This window comes from Staurois parvus, unplaced genomic scaffold (genome assembly GCF_062004578.1).
Source record: "Staurois parvus isolate SC_StPar_1 unplaced genomic scaffold, SC_StPar_1.0 ptg000009l, whole genome shotgun sequence".
NCBI lineage: Eukaryota > Metazoa > Chordata > Amphibia > Anura > Ranidae > Staurois > Staurois parvus.
Window position 1 is genome coordinate 1925329 of NW_028317805.1, and position 22922 is coordinate 1948250.

The window sequence follows — 22922 nt, forward strand, 5'->3', positions numbered from 1 at the left end:
AAAGGCTGGCTGAAGAGTCTATGCATTCTGGCAATTCAGAGGATAATGAGAGCTTTGAAGGCACTTAATGTCTATCTGTCATGATATCAAGCACCCTGTAGAAAAAGGGAACAATTCCTTCAAGTAATGAATATCCATGAAAGAAGCTAAAGTTGGTTATGGAGAAACATAGTTGTAGGGATGACTAGCAGATCACAAACATTCTAGGTGGCAAATGTGTACAGCTATGGACACTAATAGTGAAGAGCTCATTTACAATAAACATGTTGTCATACATTTTCAAAACAGAGTAAAATGCACGGACAAGAGAAAACATGTTTTCAGCATAAACTATTCTTGACGGTGCAATGCATTAAGCTGTGCATAAGTCAAGTATCTTGCATTTAACGTTTCTTGTCAACTAGAAATAATTCTTTACTGGACCTGAAGTCAAAAGTGAAGATTTCCATCCTATTGTAAACATTCAGGAGTGCTAAGCTTAAGTTTAACCTGCTTATATTTAGCTTTCCCTGGTTCCAAACTATCCCCTTCATCAGCATTATAATGATATTTTTTATTGAAACATTTTCCTTTTATTACATGCTTTATTTTAGACCCAGTGATGTAATCACTAGGCCTCTGTGCTTCTATATGCAACTGAGGTAAATTATGGCTAGTGGGAGCTTCCAGCAATGTGCTGTACATAGTTTCCAGAAAGCATGACAGCACCTTGCCATTCATACAGCCCTAAGCCCTGATGCAAGCATTGGGACTTATGCAAATAAAGTGCCTTCATGGGTGGAGCAGTTTTGGAGAAGTGGGCATTCCTTGGCAGATACTTAGCCTCCATGACTGGAAACATTGAAATTCCTTGAATGAAAAAACAGGGGCCATGGACAGTAAAGTCAGACAGAGTCTACCTAATTTCCTGGCTGGATCAAGCAGTTACTTTGTGAATTAAGGAAAATTAATATACATCGATATCCAACAGCAAATAAAAAGCCCTAAAGAAAATAACAAAGAAAAGGTGAACTAACATTCTATACCAGTGGTCTCCAGATGCGGCCCTTTGCTTGTCTTTATCAGGACCTTGAGACAATATTCCTAACATTGACACCAACAATGGGGGACTATCCTTCCACTGACACCAATGATGGGGCATAATTCCTTCCACTGACACCAACAATGGAGCATTAATACTCCCACTGGCACCAACTTTTTCTCCCCCTAATACCAAAGATCGGGCACAGTTTACTCCCACTGGGCACAGCTGGCCCCGCTAATGTGAACTTCAGTAAACTGGCCCTTTCTTTGGAAAGTTTGCAGACCCCTGATCTACACCCTCCCCACCCTCACTGTACTTACCTCCATGGGGGGTAGGCCGTCAGTACCCATGCAGCTGGTGTAATGGTCTGAGGAATCTTCCTCTTCTTTCTGTAGGGCTTCCAGGACAGATCAGAGCAATTCCAATTGGTCAAGGTGGACATGTGCCAGCAATGGCCAATCAGAATCACTCTGATCTGTCCCAGAATCCCTACAGAAAGAAGGGGAAGAAAAGCAGGGATTTAAAATCACCCACAAATACCGTGGGGAGGGTGTTGCGTATTACTTCAACTTTCAATTGTTTCTGAAAAAGTGAACTTTAAGCATCATGAGCCTTGCTCTGGAGGTTAGGAAGGGAAACTAAGCAAGATATAAGAAATCACTAAGCTTAGAAGGTAATCTCCAATCTATGGTTCAGGGAGAGGAGTTCCATAAAAGATAATGTAATTTCAAAAACTCAGTAGGGATTTGTTCCCAAGATCACAGGACAATTGGATTCCTATAGAAACAAATATTTGAAATACAAATGGGAGCACTAAATAAAAAACAAAAGCCAGTCAATAGGTCCAAGAGGATGGAATCTGGAACCATTCTGAATCAGAAAAACTCTGGAATTGTAGGAAAACCTCATTAATGTAAATGGAGGATTCTTTTATTTATTTATATTAAAACAAAAGCCAAAAAAAATAAATAAATACATTTCCTCCCCACCCATACCCAACTACAAGGGGTTGTTGTATTGTGACAGTGCTGCCCTCCACTATCAGAATACACTTATCAGTTACTGCAGCCGCTCATCAATGAAAAGTTTTCCACATTTGTCCTTTTGACAGAAGCCGATTAACAATGTCATGATGTATTGACATTTTTTTATTTTTTTTTTTTGCTATGGCTAATAAAACTCTTTAAAAAAAAAAAAAAAAAAAAAACTTGGCTCAATTTTTCTACACAGAAATCTATACCCGAGGACTGGCAGTGCAAGGATCTCCTTGCTTCTTCATTCTGTATATCTGTGCTTCCTCCACACTAAGGCTACTGTCATGCTGATCCATAGCAAAAATGCATATGCGTTTTTAAGCAGCAGAAAATCAGATCAGTGTGAAAGCAGCCTAACCTTTAGACAACCAGTCAACGGGGGGGAACTTTGACGTGAGCAAGCAGAGCCCTGCTTCTCTATCATGATGGCTGCATCTACACAGAGCCAGTAGTGACTAGTGCTTTGCCCTCTGCCAGTCTTTTTGGAAACCAATTCCGTGGTTCAGGTATTATTTCAGGCAACTCACATTTCTGCTTTAAACATACAGATTGATCCGCACAGATTTTATGGCAATGCATTTTCCAACTACTCCAACCATCAAGGCTGTTCAGAGATTCTTGGACCCATACATACACATACAGCAATTGTTGACACCTTTGAGGAGCGCGTACCCGATTTTGATAGGTACCGTTCCCAATTCTACCCCAACCACCTAGGGGATCTGAAGCGGAAGTTTTCCTCCCCAGTCTTCTGGGACCTGTCCCATTTACATAGCACAATGCTACTCGTGAATGCGCAGTGTGCGCCAGTCTGCTGTCACAGCTGGGTACCCACACTTAAGATGCCGGCACCGGGGACAGAGGACGGCTGGTGAACCCGACTGAGGTAAACACACTGCTGGAATGTGGGACAGGTGAGTGGTTGTTTATTAAAAGTCAGCAGATACAGTTTTAAGTAGCTGCTTATATTTTTCACTGGAGCTCCTCAATGATATTGTGAAATGACATTAAAGTAGTTAAAGACTAAACTTTTCTTTACTTTTAGATAGAATGGAGATGTATTAGAACATTTGTTAGGTTTGTTATTTGCGGTCTGTGCCCCATTAGGGAGATTCACTCTCTCCATTTTCACTGTTATCATTGAAAATGAAAAGTAAAAGAAAATCCCAAATTTTGGGTTGTCCTCAGAACACTAACAGAGGGAAATCTAACCTGGTAACCTGGGGGGGGGGCAAGGAAGTCCCTGAATTTTCAGGGATTTCCTCTTGCTTCCTGTTTTGTCCTCAGTGGGACAAAGATGGCAAAACAAAAATCTGACAGATGGTTATAACCCTCCCTCATGCAAGCCATGCATGGGTTGAATCCCGAATGAAATTTCTTTCGAAAATCAGACATTTTGTGCATTTTTTACTCCTTGGTACCACCATTGATTTCAAAATTCGACCAACCGAGCCTTCAATTTCACCTCGTGCTGCTGCAGAAAAGAATTTTTGTGGTCAAGAACTTTCTTTACTTTCCAGATCACAGTTCTCGCTCATTTGGTTTTTTCAATTACATTTCTTATACGATTCTACCATCATTTATTATAAAATTCGTTAGTTTTTAAAAAAAAAATTTCCAACATAAACCGATGACTCAAATTTCAACCATTGCTTTGGCCCACTAATGGTGCGAAATTCAAACGAAAATTCTTAGAAAAGATTTTTGAAAGAAAATTTGTTCAGAATTCAACCCGTGTATGGCCTGCTTTACTCTAACCAAAAACTGAAAAAAAAGGTTTGCATATAGTTCTACTTGAACACAACTGAGACCTTGCAAATTCTTTATCTTTGATTTTAAACCAAACGGTCATTTGATAAAGTTTTTATTTTACAAACATCCAACTATCCATAGGAGACACTTTACAGAACAGATATACCAGTATACCATTATTCAGGCAGCTTTAAAAAGCAAAAATACAACATTGGAGTCATTGGAGTCAGAGCACAATGACAGAATAAATGGTAAAGCTGGCTCAGCCTGTAGGCTTAATGCCAAGTAACTATGCACGATCATCACGGGTTTAGCCAGTTGCATTCAGTGATTACCAGTGTGATGTAATTTGCTGTGTATAGGGGGTTAAAGATTAGAAGAAAGAAGCTGATTACTAATGGCAGCAGCACTGGAAGTGATGAAAAGCTCCTTATGTGCAGCAGACATTACTACAATACAGTGAGAGCGGGAGTGGTCATCTCACAAAAAGCATGCAATGCATTTGCCTACTGAATCACTAGATCAGCAGTTCTCAATATTTTTCCTCTGGAGAATCCCTTGAAATAATTTTCTGCTCCAAGAAACCCCAGTATAAAATGATTATCTCTACAACACTCAGAAAGTTGTTAAATGTTTTGTTTTTTTTTTTTTAATTTAAAAGAAAGGAAAGAAGAAATACCTAGTGTGTTCAACCTACAGTGTGTGGAGCATTATTATAACTTCTCCACTCTATAACAATATTATTTACAGTAATAATCATAAAATGATTAATAATAAGGGGTAGAAAGGTAACATAGCGAAAACTGTAGTGTCCTACATGGTCAGTTGAGAAGTGTTATTTGTGGTGTGCAGAGAAGTGCCCCCTTATATTAATGGTCAGTGAAGAAATGGTCCATTACATTGGTCCCATTACACTGGCAGTCCAGTGAAGTGCTCCCTAAATTTGCGGTCAGTAGAGAAGTACCCGATTACATTGGTTGTCTGTGTTGAAGTGCCCATTTACATTGATGGTCAGTAGAGAAGTGCCTTCTTATATTGATGGTCAGTGGAGAAGTGCTCCTTTACATCGGTAGTCCATGGAGAAGTGCCACTATACATTGGTAGTCAGTAGAGAAGTGCCCCCCTTATATTGATAATCAGTGATAAAATGCCCCCTTACATTTGATAATCAGTAGAAAATTGCTCTTATACATTAGTAGTCAGTGGAGAAATAACCCATCTTACACTGGTGGTAAGTGGAGGCAGGGGATCAATCTCCCACTGCTCAAGGAACACCTAGAAACCTCAAAGGAAACCTGGAGTGCCATGGAACCCTGGATGTGAAAGGCTGCACTATGGCACAACATTATCTTGCACATGACATCACTCCATGAATGCCGATGTTAAATTTGATCCCATGTTTTAAAAACTGCAACACCCCTCCCAGTCTATATTTGTAGAAAACTGTCCAAGCAAATCCATAAAAAACCAAATAAAATTAAATCAGTGAAATGAATATGCTGAGATCATAATCCACTGCAACCATATTCATCTTTACATTTCTACTGGAACAGAACAGAACAATTTAGGCTCTTAACAAACGGGTCAGGACAAAAAATAAATAAAGGCTACAAGAAACCATTTTGAGCTAGGGAGGGGGGGGCGCACACATCATTGCAAAATTAGAGGCACATAGCACTGCTCCCCCTGGGTTGCAATTAACAACATTCAAATTTAACAGTAAAATGCTTTGTAATTACTGCCCACTGCTGCAGCAACTACCCCACGGGAAATATTTTAATTTAATAATTTAATTTTAATACAATGATTGTAATAAAAGGGACGGCTATGTAAGAGTGTCTAAAATAAGAGCTGTTATGTGTTGCCTTAGCTTCCAACCAGATTCTCTTCTCCAACCTCTTGTTGTTCAGGGCAGTGTAGTTTCCAATTAACTGGTCTGGAATTTGTAATACAAGGCCCATTATAACCAGCTCTCCAGCATTGTACTTACCAAATCCTATTAAGCCAAGGGTCTCTCCGCGTACCCGGGCAGCTCCGGACGCTACTTCTCTTATCTGCTCCACACTGTGTACCCGAGTCCCTTCCCGCAGTGCCTGGTACAGCCATGTGTTCCTTCGGTAAAGATTAAGGATGTGACAGACTGTAGAATCAGCCGTCTCTTCAACAGCCGCTGATGGGATGTTGCACACAGCCACTCCTAAAAGACACACATATTTCTCAAATTGACATCTCCTTTGTAAAAACCTCTTTAAACACAATTTGTCTGCTCAGGATAAACAGAAGTGGCATGTTCCCTGAACCCTGTATGAAGCATCACTGCAATGTACTGCATATAGGAGTCTCAAGACGGTATTCCTAAAAAAAAAAGCTCTCAACGCCTTCCAGACAGCATTGGAACAATATAAGTTCAATTGAATTTATGTGGCACATTTTGCTGGCTGGAATCTAAAAAAAAGTGGGAAGTTAAAAACAGTTTTGCTTTTGATTGCTGGTGCTTGTTTTTTTATTTTGCTAGCAGGTTTTACTTTTTTTAATCACCTTTTACAAAGTATTTTTTCCTTTCCTTCTTTCAGTCTGTTAATTAAGGGAAGGGGTTAATTGGTCAAAGGTGCTACAGGTACATGTGTCACTGCTATCCCTAACAGGCGGGAGAGCAGACCATCTGGGAGGAGTGGTGAGGATTGTGCAGGAAGGCCTAGACAGCTGGTGGTAATAGGGGATTCTAAAATCAGAAGGACTGATAGAATAATTTGCCGCCAGGATTGCCTGAACCAAATGGTTTGCCGTCTCCCTGGTGCCAGGGTTTGGCATGTGGTGGACCAGGTTCATAAAATTACTGGGAGGGGCTGGACATCACCCAGCTGTCTTGGTTAATTTAAAATTGAATTGAAATTAATGACAGAATACATTGAAGGTGGAGGTTCCTCAAGAATCAATTTAAAGAACTAGGCTGCAAGTTAAAGGGAATGACCTCCAAGGTGATATCCTCTGAAATATTACCTGTGCCATACACAACTCAGGAAAGACAGGGGAAGATTAGAGAACTCAATGCATGGCTAAAGATCTGGTGTAAGAGGGAAGGATTTGGGTTTCTAGAGGACTGGCTGACTTTTCATTGGGGTGCAACCTATATGCTAGAGATGGTTTGCACCTAAATGGAAGGGGTCTGCTGTGCTAGGCGAGAGGTTTATGGGAAGGCTTGAGGAGTATTTAAACTAGGATCGAGGGGGAAAGGAGAATTAGATTATGATGGGGCAGACAGATCAGATAGAGGTCAGTCCTTATTGGTGGGTGGAATGGGGAAAAATGGGGGAGGGCTATGGCAGGTGATAAGAAGGCTGCCATGTTACAAACAACCATTGGAATTGGTAATTGGAAAATATAAAACATGCAATATACGTGTGCAAAAGGTGTCAATGAATTAAAGTGTTTGTTCACCAATGTCAGAAGTCTGCCTAGCAAAATAGGTGAGGTGGAAGCTTTGGTGCATGAACAGAACTATGATTTAACTGGTATTGCTGAATCTTGGCTTCATTCTTCAAACGACTGAGCCATTAATATTCCTGGCTATGTTCTCTTTCGGAGAGACAGGGTACAAAGGAAAGGTGGTGGTGTCTGTCTCTATGTGAGAAGTGATCTCAGAACAAGCGTGAAAGAGGACCTAGTTGATGGAGAGTGTGATGAGGCTGGAGCATTATAGGTGGAACTGCACATGGTGGTGCATACTACAAAAGGTAATCATTGGAGTTTGTTATAGGCCACCCAGTATTATGAGGAGGTGGAGACTCAGCTCCTTGCACAGATCAAAAGGGCAGGGACAGTGATAATAATGGGTGATTTTAACTACCCAGAAATTGACTGGAGTAATGGTACTGCAGGAACAGTTAAAGCACAAACATTCTTTAAACCTACTACAGGACAATTTTATGCTACAGTTCATAGAGGCCCCAACTAGGAATTATGCTTTGCTGGACCTGGTAATCTCAAACCATGCAAAGTGTATTACTAATGTCCATATAAAAACATCTGGGTAGCAGTGATCAAAACATGATTTCATTTATTGTTAGCTGTAAACAACAAGCACATACGAGAAAAATAAAAACACTCAACCTTAAGAGAGCTAATTTTCCAAGTCTGAGAGCTGCTCTCGAAGACATAGACTGGAAGGGAATATTAGCATTGATGAACACAACACAGAAATAGAAGTTCTTCAAAAAGACTGTATGTGAACACACTGCAATATATATTCCCATGGGCAACAAGTTTAGAAGGCTAAATATCAAACCTATGTGGCTTACGGCCAAAGTTAAAAAAGCTATAAATAATAAGGAAAGACCTTTTAAAAATTATAAAAATGAAGGGATGCTATCATCGTTTAAACATTACAAAGAATAAAACAGAATATGTAAAAAGGAAAAATTGAAAACGAATGACAGATTGCATAAGATAGCAGGACCAACCCTCCAAAATTATTCAAATATATTAGTAAAAAGGTCCAGTGCGAGCATGTAGGCCCTTTACAAAATAATCTAGAGTGGGTGACTGGGGACAAAGAGAAGGCAAATTTATTTAATACCTTCTTCAGCTCTGTGTATACAAAGGAGCATGGGGGAGCTCTTGTCCATAATGGGCGTAGTATTGACACAGCTCCAGATAATCCACATTGGCTCACAATTGATATGATCCAAAAATATTTAGACAGAATAAAAATGAAAAAAGCACCTGGACCGGATGGCATACACCCACGGATCCTTATAGAATTGAGCTCTGTCATTTCAAAGCCATTGTTACTAATTTTAGGGACTCTAATGACTGGCATAGTACCACTGGATTGGCGTAAGGCCAATGTGGTGCCAATATTTAAAAAGGGATCAAAATCTTTACCAAGTAATTATAGACCTGTTAGTTTAACTTCTATTGTTGGGAAGATACTGGCGAGTATTCAGTAACATAAAAGACCACACGGATGAGTTCTTGCTTGAAAAAAATATTTTGAGCAACAGACAGCATGGATTCATGAAAGACAGAAGTTGTCAAACAAATCTGATTTCTTTTTATGAGGAGGTGAGCAAAACAGAGGGTGGTGGTGGACATGGTATACTTTGATTTTGCAAAAGCGTTAGACACAGTTCCCCACACATGGCTAATGTGTAAGGTAAAGTCTACAGGCTTGGAAAAAAAAAAAAATAATCGGTATGTAAATGGATAGAAAACTGGCTAAAAGATTGTGTTCAGAGAGTAGTGGTTAATGATTCATAATCTGAATGGCCTAGGGTTGTTAGCGGTGTACCCCACAGTTCAGTGTTGGGACCCTTACTTTAATACATTTATAAATGATATAGGGTCTGGAATTAAAAATACCATTTCAGTCTCTGCAGATGACACCAAGCTGTGCAGTGGAATAACGTCCTTACAGGAAGTCTCCAATTTACAAGCCGACCTCAATGCACTGTTTAATTGGGCAACTATGTGGCAAATGAGGTTTAATGTAGATAAATGTAAGGTTATGCACTTGGGGGCTAAGAATATGCACGCATCATACATACTAGGGGGGTACAACTGGGGGAATCAATGGTGGAGAAGGATCTGGGAGTTTTGGTAGACCACAAGCTTAATAATGGCATGCAATGCCAAGCTGCAGTTCAGTTTTGGGCACCAATTCACAAAAAGAACATTGGGGAAACTGGAGAAAGTACAGAGAAGGGCAACCAAACTGATAAGAGGCATGGAGGAGATCAGCTATGAGGAAAGAGGAACTGAATTTATTCTCTCTTGAGAAGAGGAGATTAAGGGGCGATATGATCAACATGTATAAATACATCAGTGGCTCATATAGTGAACTCGGTGTAGAGCTATTCACCCTGAGGTCATCACAGAGGACAAGGGGGCACTCTTTACGTCTGGAGGAAAATAATTTTAATCTCCAAACACGGAAATGTTTCTTCACAGTGAGAGCTGTGAAATTGTAGAATAGACTCCCTCAAGAGTTGGTTCTGGCCAGTTCAGTGGACTGCTTTAAAAAAAAGGCCTGGATTGTTTCCTAGATACACAGAATATAACGGGATGCTAACATTTATGGATAAAGTTGATCCAGGGAATATCCGATTGCCTCTCAGGGGATCAGGAAGGAATTTTTTCCCATGCAGGAGCAAATTGGATCATGCTTTGTTGGGTTCTTTTGCCTCCTCTGAATCAACTGTGGGTATCGGATTAGAACTTTTTTTATTTTCTATGGTTGAACTAGATGGATGTTTGTCTTTTTTCAGCCAGACTAACTATAACTTTGTGGGGGGACTGGGATGGTAGCAGGGACCACACTTGGACAGGTACCAGCTCCCACTTTCGCTCCAACAGCCTAGGCGATCGGAAGCGGAAGTTCTCCTTCCCCCCTCCCTCTACCCAATCTTCTGGGACACATGACAGGTCACCAGCGACAGAGGACGGCCGTGGAACCCGGCTGGGGTGAACACACCCCTGGATCGTGGGACAGGCGAGTGGTTGTTTTTTTAAAAAGTCAGCAGCTACAGTTTTTGAAGCTGCTGACTAATTTTTTTTTTCAGAGGAGACTGGACATCTGCTTTAGCTGAACAAGCTAAAGTTAGAAGCTGATTGGCTACCATGCACAGCTGCTTCCAGAATCTGAGTGTGCTGGTTTTAGTAAATCTCCCTCATAGTATGTACATGGCATAGTGGAACCACTGATTATCCAGGTGACACGTTAGAGCGAGTTTAGAACTCTCCTGATACAACAGCTGTGGATGATACTATATGAACAACGCCTATTCAATGTAACTGTAAATCAGGGGAAGTGTACAAGATCAAACAACATCCAAATCTTTGAAGCCTGCGAAGAAGATTTCTCATGAATCGGGAGCTATTTGATACAATCAGGTTGTCTCTTATCTAAGCAAAGGATCTACAGTAGGATTTACGTGCATTTGTAACCCCTGTGCCAGAAGGCCTGGATTTTGTTGTGCAATATACTATGTGGGTGATGTTTTTTCATATAACCAGATGTGCACCAGTCCTCAGATCCATGTTTTAAATAGATGTAGAGCTGATTTTGAGCTGCTTTGAGCTGCTTTGAGCTGCTTTGAGCACACTAATAAAATCTCCCCCATACAGTCTTAGGGCTCAATGGGAGAGTTCTGTGCCAAATTCATTAATATAATAATATAGACACAGAAAAACACATTTCCAAACATTAAATATTTATAATAAATATAATGTATTTTTAAAAGTAACAATTTATGAATGCTAGAAGCACATTTGCTTATATGAAGTACTTGGGCCCACTATGTAGTTTAAAAGAAAAAAAAAACACACTTGGAACTTATCAATCTATAGTATCTAAATACTGGAGAGGACATCTGGAGAGGATCTCCTGTATCTGTACTCTGACAATCAAGCTTTACACTATGATTGCATTCAAGAGAGAGAACAAACTGGAAATATTTTCTCTGCTTTGTAGATGATAGAATGATATTAGCGTTTGTGGTGACAAAGTTTATTCAGCTCTGAATCCCATTATTAACACAATGGTACTAAAGAGAATGAAGACAGCAGTTTATGTGATGGCTTGTACTGAAAACATTCATTTAGCAGCTAGTGGTGACAAATTAAACACCAGCAACAACAATTTAACCAGTTATACTCATTTGAATGAGTCCATAGAAGAAGCAAAATTAGCAATCTCAAAGACAAAAAATATGTCTATAATTTAGAAACATGGAGGTTGATTTACTAAAGCTGGAGAGTGCAAAATCTGCTGCAGCTCTGAATAGAAACCAATCAGCTTCCAGATTTTTTTTGTCAAAGCTTGACAAATGAACAAGCTGAAGTTAGAAGCTGATTGGCTACCATGACAGCTGCACCAGATTTTGCCCTCTCCAGTTTTAGTAAATCCACCCTATTGTTTCATATTTAAAGCCCAATTTTGGGATTAAGAAAAAACCCTTGCAGTGCCCCCTTACACCCCCCCCCACCACACACACCCATCTTCACACTCTTCCTGGTAAAAAATAGTGGCAAAGGGTAAAAAGAGGTTATTGAGCTCTGCCCATTACTGTCCTGCACTCTTTGTGAACAAGCCTCTAAGTGTGATTGTCCCATCATTTGCATTGCAGTCACATACCCAAGTCTCCGGCAGCCTTGATGTCAATGTTGTCGTATCCGCTGCCTATCCGCACTATAACTCGCAGAGACTTGAACTTTTCCAGGTCTTCACGTGTTAGTGTTATAGTGTGATACATCATGGCGCCTACTGCCTCGTTCAGGACCTATAAACACAGATGCCATTACAAACACTCAAGGAAAATAAAAGATTTTTAACCTGCTCATACCAAGCCATCCAAATCAATCCCAAGTACAGCATTTCTACCAGCAGTTTACTGATGCTCAGACCAGTGTGATAAAAGACTACTTCATGCTTGGCTTGTAAGCCTTTCCTCTGAAGCACACTGGCTGTAAGGTTGTATTAACAGATATTACCATCCTACACTGTGTGAACAATTATTAGGCGAGTATTTTGACCAAATCATCATTTTTATGCATACTGTCCAACTCCAAGCTGTATAAACCTGAATGCTTATTGGATTTAAGCATATCATGTGATGTGTGTTTGTGCAATGAGGGAGGGTGTCAACACCCTATATCAAGGTGTGCTTAATTATTAGGCAGCCTCTTTTCCTCAGGCAAAATGGACCAAAAAAGAGATTTAATGGACTCTGAAAAGTAAAAAATTGTTAAAAAGTCTTTCAGAGAGATGCAGCACTCATGAAATGCCTAAGATATTGGGGCATGATCAAAGAACCGTAAAACATTTTGTTGCAAAGTCAACAGGGTTGCAACAAAAGTGCTGAGAAAAAAAGATGCAAATTAATTTCCAATGATTTGAGAAGAATCAAATATGAAGCTACCAGGAACCCATTAACCTCCAGTGCTGTCACATTCCAGAACTGCAACCTACCTGGAGTGCCCTGTACAAAGTGTTCAGTGCTCAGAGACATGGCCAAGGTAAGGAAGGCTGAAACCCGATGACCACTGAACAAGACACACAAATTGAAATGTCAAGACTGGGCCAAAAAACATCCCAAAGACAGATATTTCAAAGGTTTAATGGACTAATGAGATGAGGGTGACCCTTGATGGACCAGATAAATGGGCCCCTGGCTGGATCAGTAGGGAGCACAGAGCTCCACTTCAACTCACATAACAGCAAAATGGAGGTGGGGTACTGGTATTATTAAACATTAGCTAGTTTGACCTATTCGGGTTGAAGATGGACTCAAAATCAACTCCCAAACCTACTGCCAGTTTTTAAAAGACACTTTTTTCAAGCAGTGGTACAGGAAAAAGTCTGCATCTTTCAAGAAGACCATGATATTTATGCAAGGCAATGCTCCATCATATGCATCGAAGTACTCCACTGCGTGGCTTGCCAGTAAAGGCCTTAAAGATGAAATAATAACATGGCCCTCCTCACTTGGCCTAAACCCTACTGAGAACTTGTGGGCCCTTCTTAAAAGGGAGATTTACAGTGAAGGAAAACAGTACACCTCTTACGACTCTTATTGAAAATAAGAATGGGCTATATTGGTCATTGATTTTCTTTTTTTTTTTTTTAAATGTCAGAAATGTTTATTTGTAAATTTTGAGTTGTTTATTATTCTCAATTTAACAGTGAGAGGGAAACATGTTTGTTTTTCATTTAGTTGCATAATAAATCTGCACACCAATAGTTGCCCAATAATTGTGCACACATAGATATTCTCCTAAGAAAGCCAAAACCTCTTTTTTACTTTCTTAAATATTTAGGTTTGAGGTTTATTAACATTTTGGATTGACCGAGAGCACTGTAGTTGTTCAATAATTAAATTAATCCTCAAAAATACAGCTTGCCTAATATTTGTGCATACAATGTACATACACATTATACCCATTCATACTGGTTCTATTTATTTATATTAGCATGAACATGAAAACCAAAATGTAATACTAGAGACAGCCTTCCGACTGACATCTATGCATCATTATCAAGTTCTAGCAATAAATCATCAGCCTGCAGCAAAACAGGACTTAGATTCATGCTAGATGTGGTACAGGGTGTTGTGGCTCAATTTAGCAGTTTTTGCACAGCCCAATTGCAATTTTAAAATCAAATGCAAAGGGGTGGCAAATCAAAGAAAAAAAAAAAGATTTTTGTAGTTACCACACCTGAGGTGACTGCAGTTGTATTAGTGCGCTTGCAACAAAAAGTACTGTCCAGGATACTATGTTTTTATTTATAAATAACAGTTGCATTTTTAGCACAAGTTTTTGGGATGTTCCTTTCTTCTCAGTGCAAACAGTACTGATACACAAAGTTTAAATATATCAGTATTGATTGGACTGAGAAGAAGGGAACTCCCCATGGTCAGAATACAATGATCAGCGCTGCAGCTATTGGCATCAGTAAAAGTCCCTAACAGTAAAATCATCATTCAAGAAGTAAGATGTTGCCTAATCAACTTAAGGACTGGAAAGTTCACTAAATATAGAGACCATGTATCCAGAAATCTGTATCTAAAGGTAAAAGCTTCTTTACATGATCTGGAACAGGTCATGAGTGAAGAGGGAGTTTCTGGTCCTCAGTTAGGAAGTTTTTTAGATAAGAGGGTAGAAGGCAGGTTTGAGAGCCTGCAGAAACAGCAAAACACCATGTATCTGTATCATCAGGTTGATCCTGTATGCTCAAAGTAGTGCTTAATGGTGAAATTCAAGTATACCTTCAGCAATTCCTCTGGAATATCACAGGAGAACCATGGGGACTTTGTCACTGCTCCAACATTGGTAACAAACTCTGAGGTTAACTGATGAGTACTTATGGGGGTGAACAGCGGCCTATGCAGAGAGATAGAGCAGATTGCATTTACCAGGATATCTACATCACGGATAGACACTAGAGACTAGCACATCAGAGGCTGTACCACTGCCCCAAAGGCATCAACGTTTCGCTGCTGACAGAGTGCATACAGACATGGAAAACACCAAAATACATAGCTTAAAGTGCAGATACCAGACATCCGTGTGAAAGAGACTTGGAAAGATCAAGATTACTCTAAAAACAGGTGAGGGTCCTGAGGTTGACAGTACCCAAAGATTTGGAAAGCATCATATGCAGAGCCCAGTGCCTGAAGATAACCTTCCATCATCTCTTTGGGCCTACTCCCAAAGCACTGTAACACTAACAAAGCAGTACACCATAAATGCCATAGCAGAAACTAGTGTCCTACGGTCTCATTACAGGCTAATGCTACATTATTCAGTGCAGAAGGCAGCAGTTATGGCTTCCAAAGAAAGTGCCATGGATTAGCTGGATAAATCCAGCTCAGCAACTTGTTGTTTGAAGACTTGACTGAAGAGAAGACAACAACATCCACAAACAATCAGAAATGTTGATAGAAGAGAAAAAAATAGCAAAAACACACACAAGGTGTATCCCAGTAGAGGTGAGGAGTAAGCTTTCAACCTTTTATGACACAAGCAAATTAACTAAGGCATGACTGTTGTAGGTGGGATTATACAGCGTGCTGGCTTAGCTTTTTTTTTTTTTTTACCAGTGTTCAGTCCTCATAAAGACTGTTATGGTGTCCCTCAATGGACCATAAAGAAAACAAAATGGAGCTCTGATTTACTTGGGGGCTAGGAATATGCATGCATCATACATACTAGAGGGGGGTAGAACTGGAGGAATCAATGGTGGAGAAGGATCTGGAAGTTCTGGTAGATCTCAAGCTTAATAATGGCATGCAATGCCAAGCTGCGGTTTCTAAAGCGAGCAAAATCCTCTCTTGTATTAAAAGAGGTATATACTCCAGAGAGAGAGAGATATCATATTACCCCGGTACAAATCATTAGTAAGACCTCATCTGGAATATGCAGTTCAGTTTTGGGCACCAATTCACAAAAAGAACATTGGGGAACTGGAGAAAGTACAGAGAAGGGCAACCAAACTGATAAGAGGCATTGAGGAGCTCAGCTATGAGGGAAGATTAGAGGAACTGAATTTATTCTCTCTTGAGAAGAGGAGATTAAGGGGGGATATGATCAACATGTAAAAAATACATCAGTGGTTCATATAGTGAACTCGGTGTAGAGCTATTCACCCTGAGGTCACCACAGAGGACAAGGGGGCTCTCTTTATGTCTGGAGGAAAAGAAATGTAATCTCCAAACACAGAAAGGTTTTTTCACAGTGAGAGCTGTGAAAATGTGAAATAGACTCCCTCTAGAGTTGGTTCTGGCCAGCTCAGTGGATTGCTTCAAAAAAGACCTGGATTCTTTCTTAGATACACAGAATATAACTGGATACTAACGTTTATAGGTAAAAAGTTGATCCAGGGAATATCCGATTGCCTCTCGGGGGATAAGGAAGGAATCTCTTTTCCCAGCAAGAGCAAATTGGATCATGGTTTGCTGGGGGTTTTTTTGTCTTCCTCTGGATCAACTGTGGGTATAGGATTATAACTTTTTTTTTTTTGGTTGAACTGGACGGACGTTTGCCTTTTTTTCAGCCAGACTAACTATATAACCCATAAATTACATATCACGAAGTACAGTACAGGATAAAAGGCTTGTAATTCATAGACCTTGGGTTATAGGCTGGTACCTTCAGGTGATTGGACACTGGCCAAGCCTTCGAACACACACCCCTTGGGCATTCCCCCCTATAATTTTACCCTACCTCTGCGAGTCCTCCATTTTATACCAAGCAATGCAGAGTAACATATAACAGAGGTGACGATGGCCTGTATCCTGTACTTCAAGATACAGTTTAAGGGCAAGTCAAAATTCATGTTATCTTAGATGTACAATGCAGGACACAGGCTTGATATTCATAGACCCTGGAAACTCTCCAAGAAATGAATAAGAAGGGCGAGCAACAACAAGGCAAACAGAATTGTGCCAACAGACCCAACAATAACAAGGGTCAACAGACTGAGCTTAAATTGCAGCTGCAAGAATCTTGTGACCAAAATCTGCATCTGCAGAAGATTGGACATTCACCTGATAGAACTTTGAAAAGATATGGGCAGAGGAAAAGGCAGCAGCTTTACTAAGCTGGACCACAGAAACTTTATGTGGGAATACCCAGAAGCACCTACCGATCTGGTAGAGTGAGCACGTATTAATGCAGAAGGTGCTTTGTATTATAGGGTGCTCTTGAGATTTGTTGTCTTACCCACCTAGTGATGGCGAATCTTGAAGCAGATATCATTTGTGAGGTCCTGAGGGTAAGATGAAGAGTCCATTTTTTTGATAGAAGCTGTAGTGTTGGGGTAGACTCCAATGACAATGACCACGTCCAGACACCAAAGAGCAATCTCATTTGGGTGCTTTGGGCACAATGAATGAAGGACTATTTCTTTATTGAGGTGGAAGACTGATACCACCTAAGGGAGAAAGGAGGGTCTCTTGGACAAGACTATGTTGTTCTTGTTATGTATGAAGAATGGAACCTTACAAGGTGGAGTCAGTACGCATGACAGATGTGACAGCCGCCAAGAAACCAGGAGAGGGCATCCAAAGGGGGTTTCCTAATGGTTTCAAAGGGAGGTTTCTGCAAAAAAGGGTGGTTGGATCAGAGAAACACTTTGAATAAAGGTCCTTAAAACCAAGTGAGGCCAGAGTTTTGTTATTTTTTAAATAAGGGGCAAAGCCAAAACCTTTCCCTTAAGAGTACTTTAGGCCAAGATTGAGTCGAGGCTTGATTGTAGGAAGGCCAGAATGTAAGGCACAGAATAATCTCTGGTATTTAACTGCCTATGTTCATACCAGGCAAAGAAGGATCATAGATCTTTCTGTATGTGGCTTTGCTTGCTTTTTAGGAATGTGGGAATGACAGACTCAGAGACTTCTCTGTCTCTTAAAACCCAGGTTTCAACAGCCATGGCCTTACAACCTGTGAATGAGAAGAAGGATAGAACAGGGGTCCTTGACATAGCAGGTCTGACCTGTTTGGAATCAGCCATCTCCAAGACGTCTGAGTATGTCTGCGTACCAGGTTCTTATGGGCCAGTTTAGTGCACAAATAATCAATTTGTAGTTGTACCTGGAGGCCAGGATATCCACACCTGGATTTCCCCATCTCTGGCATACCGAATTGAACAGTGGAGTGGAAGGTAAAGAGCCCATTCCCCTTGGACCAGACAGACCACCTTTCAATTGTCGACACCTGAGATATGGACAGCAGAGATCACTGGACAGTGTTTTCCCATCCATTACTTTATCAGGCTTGTTTCCTTCAAGGATGTATGACTCCTGGTGCCCCCAGAGTGACTGATGTAGGCCACAGCCATAGCATTTTCTGACTGCAACCCGATTGGGTGTCCCTAAAGAAGGTAAGTCCAGTGGTGCAGAGCCAGTTGATCACTCAAAGCTGAAAAATGTTGATGGGGAGCTTGGCTTCCTCTGGTGACCATGTTGCCTGAACTGAGAGATTGAAACACTCCTCCAAAGCCTTAGAAACTGGCATTTGTTAATGCTTTCTATGGCAGAACTTAGATACTTCATTCAGAAGATCATCCAGATACCCTGTGACTAGAATGCCTTGAGTTCTTGAGAGAGCAAGAAGGGGTTTAAGTACTTTTGTGAATACTCTGGAAGCAGAGTATAGGCCAAATGGCAGTCCAACAAACTGGAAATGTTTGTTTTCTACGAAAAGTGCTGGCAGGGAGAGGAGTACTTCAGAAAAGGCCATCTAGATACCCTGTGACCAGAAAGCCCTGGGTTCTTGAGAGGGCAAGAACTAGTGCAAGTATTTTTGTGAATATCCTGGGAGCAGAGAATAGGCCAAATGGCAGTGCAACAAACTGGAAACTTCTACTTCAGAAAGCACTGATAAAGAGGGTAAATGGAAATATGCAGATGCAAGATATTTTGTTTGTCTCAGAGAAGCAATAACTGACCTTGGAACTAGGGGGTACATTTAGGATTTTAAGTCCAGGATAGGTTGAAAACCACTGTTGGATTTTGGTATTGTGAACAGTTTTGAATAAAAATCTGTCCTCAGTGGACTGGGACAAAAGACTGTTTAACGTGTTCTACAAATCTGTCTGTCATTGAGCATATTTTGGTTGATTTGAAAGACCCAAGTAGTGAAGAGGAAGAGTTTGAACTTTATTCTGTACTCATTTGAAACCATAGAGTGAATCCATAGGTCTGGGATGTCTGTAACCTAGAAAAAGACAAACTGTAAAAGATGTCCCCACACTCTTAGGAGCAAGGGCACCCTCTTTATTGTGCTTTCAGGTAGACTTGGGAGATTTTGTGTTCCAGCCCTTGCTCCAAAAGCAGTGGTTGAATTTTAGCTTAACAGTTGAAGTCTGGGTAAGGTGTAAGTGCTCTGCATTTTAAGGTGGTAGAATCCCCCGAAGAAGGGGATTTTGGAACCATCCACTGTGGAAGAAGGAACTTTCCTCCTGTGACATATCTGATGAATTTGTCAAGAGCCTAACCAAGAGCATATGTGCGAGTTGTCTTTTATAGGCAGCTTCAGCTGACCAGGCTTTGAGCTACAAGAATCTGTGCATCTGAACAGAAATCAAGACATTCTGGGGATTTGTGTCATGACATGTTCTAGGAAATCCATAAAAAAGAGCCTTCAAGTGCATCCCAAACTTTCTGTCAACAGAGGCTTTGTACAAAGCAACATCTTTTATAGGTACAGTAAGATGTTGAAGACTGAAATGCCAGGGTCAACTACCAGAAGAGGCCACTTATTAGTGAATTCTTTTTCCACTAAAAACAGCTTGGCAACTATGCTTGGAGGGCTGAAAATATTTTCTGTACCTACCCACATGTCATGGATTGCTCATTCTATTTTTTCCTGAACAGGGAATGTCTTTTTAGACTAGGCAGGTCTCTTTAGTACACAAAGGGGCATGGCAAGATGGAGGAAAGTGCAGCAATGACAAGGCTTTTCAGCACAGGTGAAGTGAGCATATCAACACTGGCAAGTATATTATGTGAAGCTGTAACATCAGGTATACAGGAGCCTTCTACAGACTCCGCTAGCACCACTTCTAGGTCCTCTCCATACCCCTCTGTGTCTACCTCTGTTAGTGAAGACATATCAGGATCTGACTCAGGTACAGACAGTGGGGGGTGAATAAGGAGCTTGTTGCTTTTGAGCCCTATAAAATGGTGGTTGTATCACAGCCAATAGTTTTCTGAGGAATTGTGACATAGTTACAGAGAACTCCACCCTGGTCAGGTAGGACGTGAAATTCATGCCTGAGCTAGAACCAAACGCAGAGACCGGTGTTAAAATAGGGTCCTGCTCCAGTGCATCATTCTGAGCGGTCTGAGTGTTTTGATGGCCTTTAGTATTGTTTGCTGGAGCTTTTGCTGTGGCTCCCTTGTGTCTGGTTTCCACCATCTTTACCTGTGGGGTACTCACACAGTAAGGTGCAGAAATGAAGTAAGTGTGTCTGAGGAGTATGCAACAACTCAACAGAGATTGCCCTGTATCAAAGGTCCTCATAGCAAAAGGGCAGAGGAACCTTACAAAGAGTTTTAGGCAGAAGTGGAGATAAAGTGTGTGAACTGTTGTGTCATCCACCTGAGACTAAGCTCTGTGGGGTTGTATTTTAGTGATACGTTTAAAAAGTTTACACTGTATAAGTAAATAAATTCCAAACAAATTCCTAGTTTCCTGATCATTTTAATGTCTAAACACATACTATTCAGGATACACAAATAGTCCAAAACAAGTAATGGAGATATTCTGTCTCATGCTTGTAGTCAGAGACAGAGGATGACCCTGTCCATGTCTCTGGCCCCTATATATACTCCCAAAGGAGTCTTCAAGGTCTAGGTTCCATAGGGATGGACTACTGTTCTGGACCTGTACAGCTCAGAGTGGCTAACTACATGTGGTGCACCAAGCACCAAGGTGAGTACCCATGCAGGATCCAGTGCTGGAAACATCACAGCCCCCCCCCCAAGGTACAGAGTCCAGGTACGGTTCCCAAGGTTATACTGGGGATGCACCAATCCAGATGTACAGATTATATTGTTGAAGACAGTAAAGGGCTGATTTGAGAATCCAAAGTTAAAATAATAAACTAGTTAAGCCAAGAATAATTTCTTCATAAGGGAGAAGGGGTCCATCACCTTATGACACTAGCAAAAACAATGAGGATTCACAGAATCGGGTAAGGGTATAGGGGGGACACCCAGGGGGCATGTTCTGTTTGCCAGTGTCCAGTCACCTGCAGCTATCAGTCTATAACCCAGGAGTTGAGAATATCATCCTATGTCCTGTACTGTATGACTAAAATACAATATTTATTCAGCATAGATTATGAACGTTCTACTGTTGTCCCTGCCATTATCTCCTGCTGCCCTAGACACTGGTCACCATAGTGGTCATATACATCAATACAGCTCAGACTAAACTTTTATACAAGTCAAAAAATGTACATATCACTTGTCTGTACATTCTCAGATAAACAATTACCTTTTCATGGATTTCTTGTGTGGATTGGGCATCGCAGAAAGCTACAGTCGCAAGATCTTTGAGTATTGGCATCTCCACTGTGCAGTCCCTTCCATCCAGCAGAGCAATGAGAGGACGGGGGTGCATTGGACCATTCAGAGTTTGGGGCCGCATACCTGGATATTCATAAAGACAAGGCAAGATATTTACCAGTCTCACATCGGTTATATACATGCCATCTACACATATTTTTAATATTTCTGAGTAGCTTGTGTAGCTTTCATTATTTTATCTAATCAAAATTGGCAGACATGGTTGAGCATGTAAAAGCTAAAAAAAAAACCAAAGCAGCCCAAGTGTAAAATGTTACACACATGGGACTAAATTGATTATCAGAGACTCCAAAACATGTCTCTTGGTTTAAAACATACCTAAAGCTAAATTCCAAGCAATTAATTAAAGCACACCTGAATACAGCTATGTTAATTTTAAATGCAACTGGTATGAAAATCTGATTTTTTTCTCTTCTTGTAATACTCTGCACATAGAGAGAGCGGGGTCGAACTTGGGGTCTATCTGTTGTGCTGCATTTACATGTGCTGAGAAAGGACATGCTAACAAGGAGGAGAGAGTCGATGGCCCCATTAATCTTTTGGTGCTCTTTCCCTGTCCAATCACAGACTGGGAGCAGTAAGGTGACCTGTGTTGCTTAACTGCAGCAGGGAAAGCTCAGATCACTATATTGGCTGTGCTTTCTGGTAGGATAGGTACATCTCTGAACTCCACGGGGAGAAATACACATTCTTTGGTAGGCATAACAGCTCCCATACATGTATTAGGTTTGTGTGTTTAGATGTCTAGAGTTCAGCTTTAACATCAAAGACATTTGGTAGTTTTTCAGGAAAACCTAAAACCGCATTACACATGTACATACATATACTAAGTAGCTGGTCTGCACTAAAAGCAAAGAGATTCTTCCAAGGACAAATCTTTATAATAAAAAACAAAACAAGATATTGCTTCTAATGATTACTAAAAAGTGAATATTCAGCAATACTTTGTTTTTGGCTTTGGATAGAGTGGAGAAGGGTTAGAACCCTTGTCCTGTTTTTTTTGTTGCTATATGGGACTCTGTTAGAGAGGTTATCCTTTGTTTACTGTCCTAGTGACAATGGTTTCACCAGACAAGAATTGAGGAAAAATCAGCAATGCATGCAGACATAAAAAATATTTTTTTTAAGTACTATAAAATGGAGTGAAAGTCAAACTCCAGGAATTACATTTTAAAACACAATTAAAGAATAAAAAAAAAAAAAAAACAATAACCCTGCAGTGGGGCCCTCCCCACTGCAAAGGTTAAATGCTCATTAATTCTAGGGTAGAGGAAGAAGATATAATACTTACTTTATTTCTTGCTCCAGCGCCTTTCTCCGCTCCAGCACCTGGGTGGTACCTTCCTGCACTCACATACAATGCAAGGCTATTGGCCCTGCATTATATTTGATAACATCATGATGTGACCACAGCCCAAAGTGCCTTATAGAAGATGTTTTGGTCCTATAGATGGAGGAAGCCTGTCAGAGAGGGATGTAAAGAAGGATTGTAACTTACTCCTCACCCCCTAGACTTGA

The 22922-nt window shown here is 40.6% G+C and overlaps 1 protein-coding gene across 5 annotated transcripts in view; it reads right to left on the reverse strand.

Moving 5' to 3' along the window:
- The window catches only part of CTBP2 (C-terminal binding protein 2), a 142657-nt gene that overhangs the window by 22861 nt on the left and 96874 nt on the right, over positions 1–22922 (reverse strand). For all 5 annotated transcript variants that reach the window (XM_089669104.1, XM_089669124.1, XM_089669114.1 and 2 more), the window contains 3 exons: positions 21313–21467; positions 11945–12089; positions 5801–6007 (listed from right to left, as the gene is read on the reverse strand). In XM_089669104.1, coding sequence (XP_089525230.1) covers positions 5801–6007; positions 11945–12089; positions 21313–21467 — 507 coding nt within the window. The remainder of the gene's footprint in view (positions 1–5800; positions 6008–11944; positions 12090–21312; positions 21468–22922) is intronic.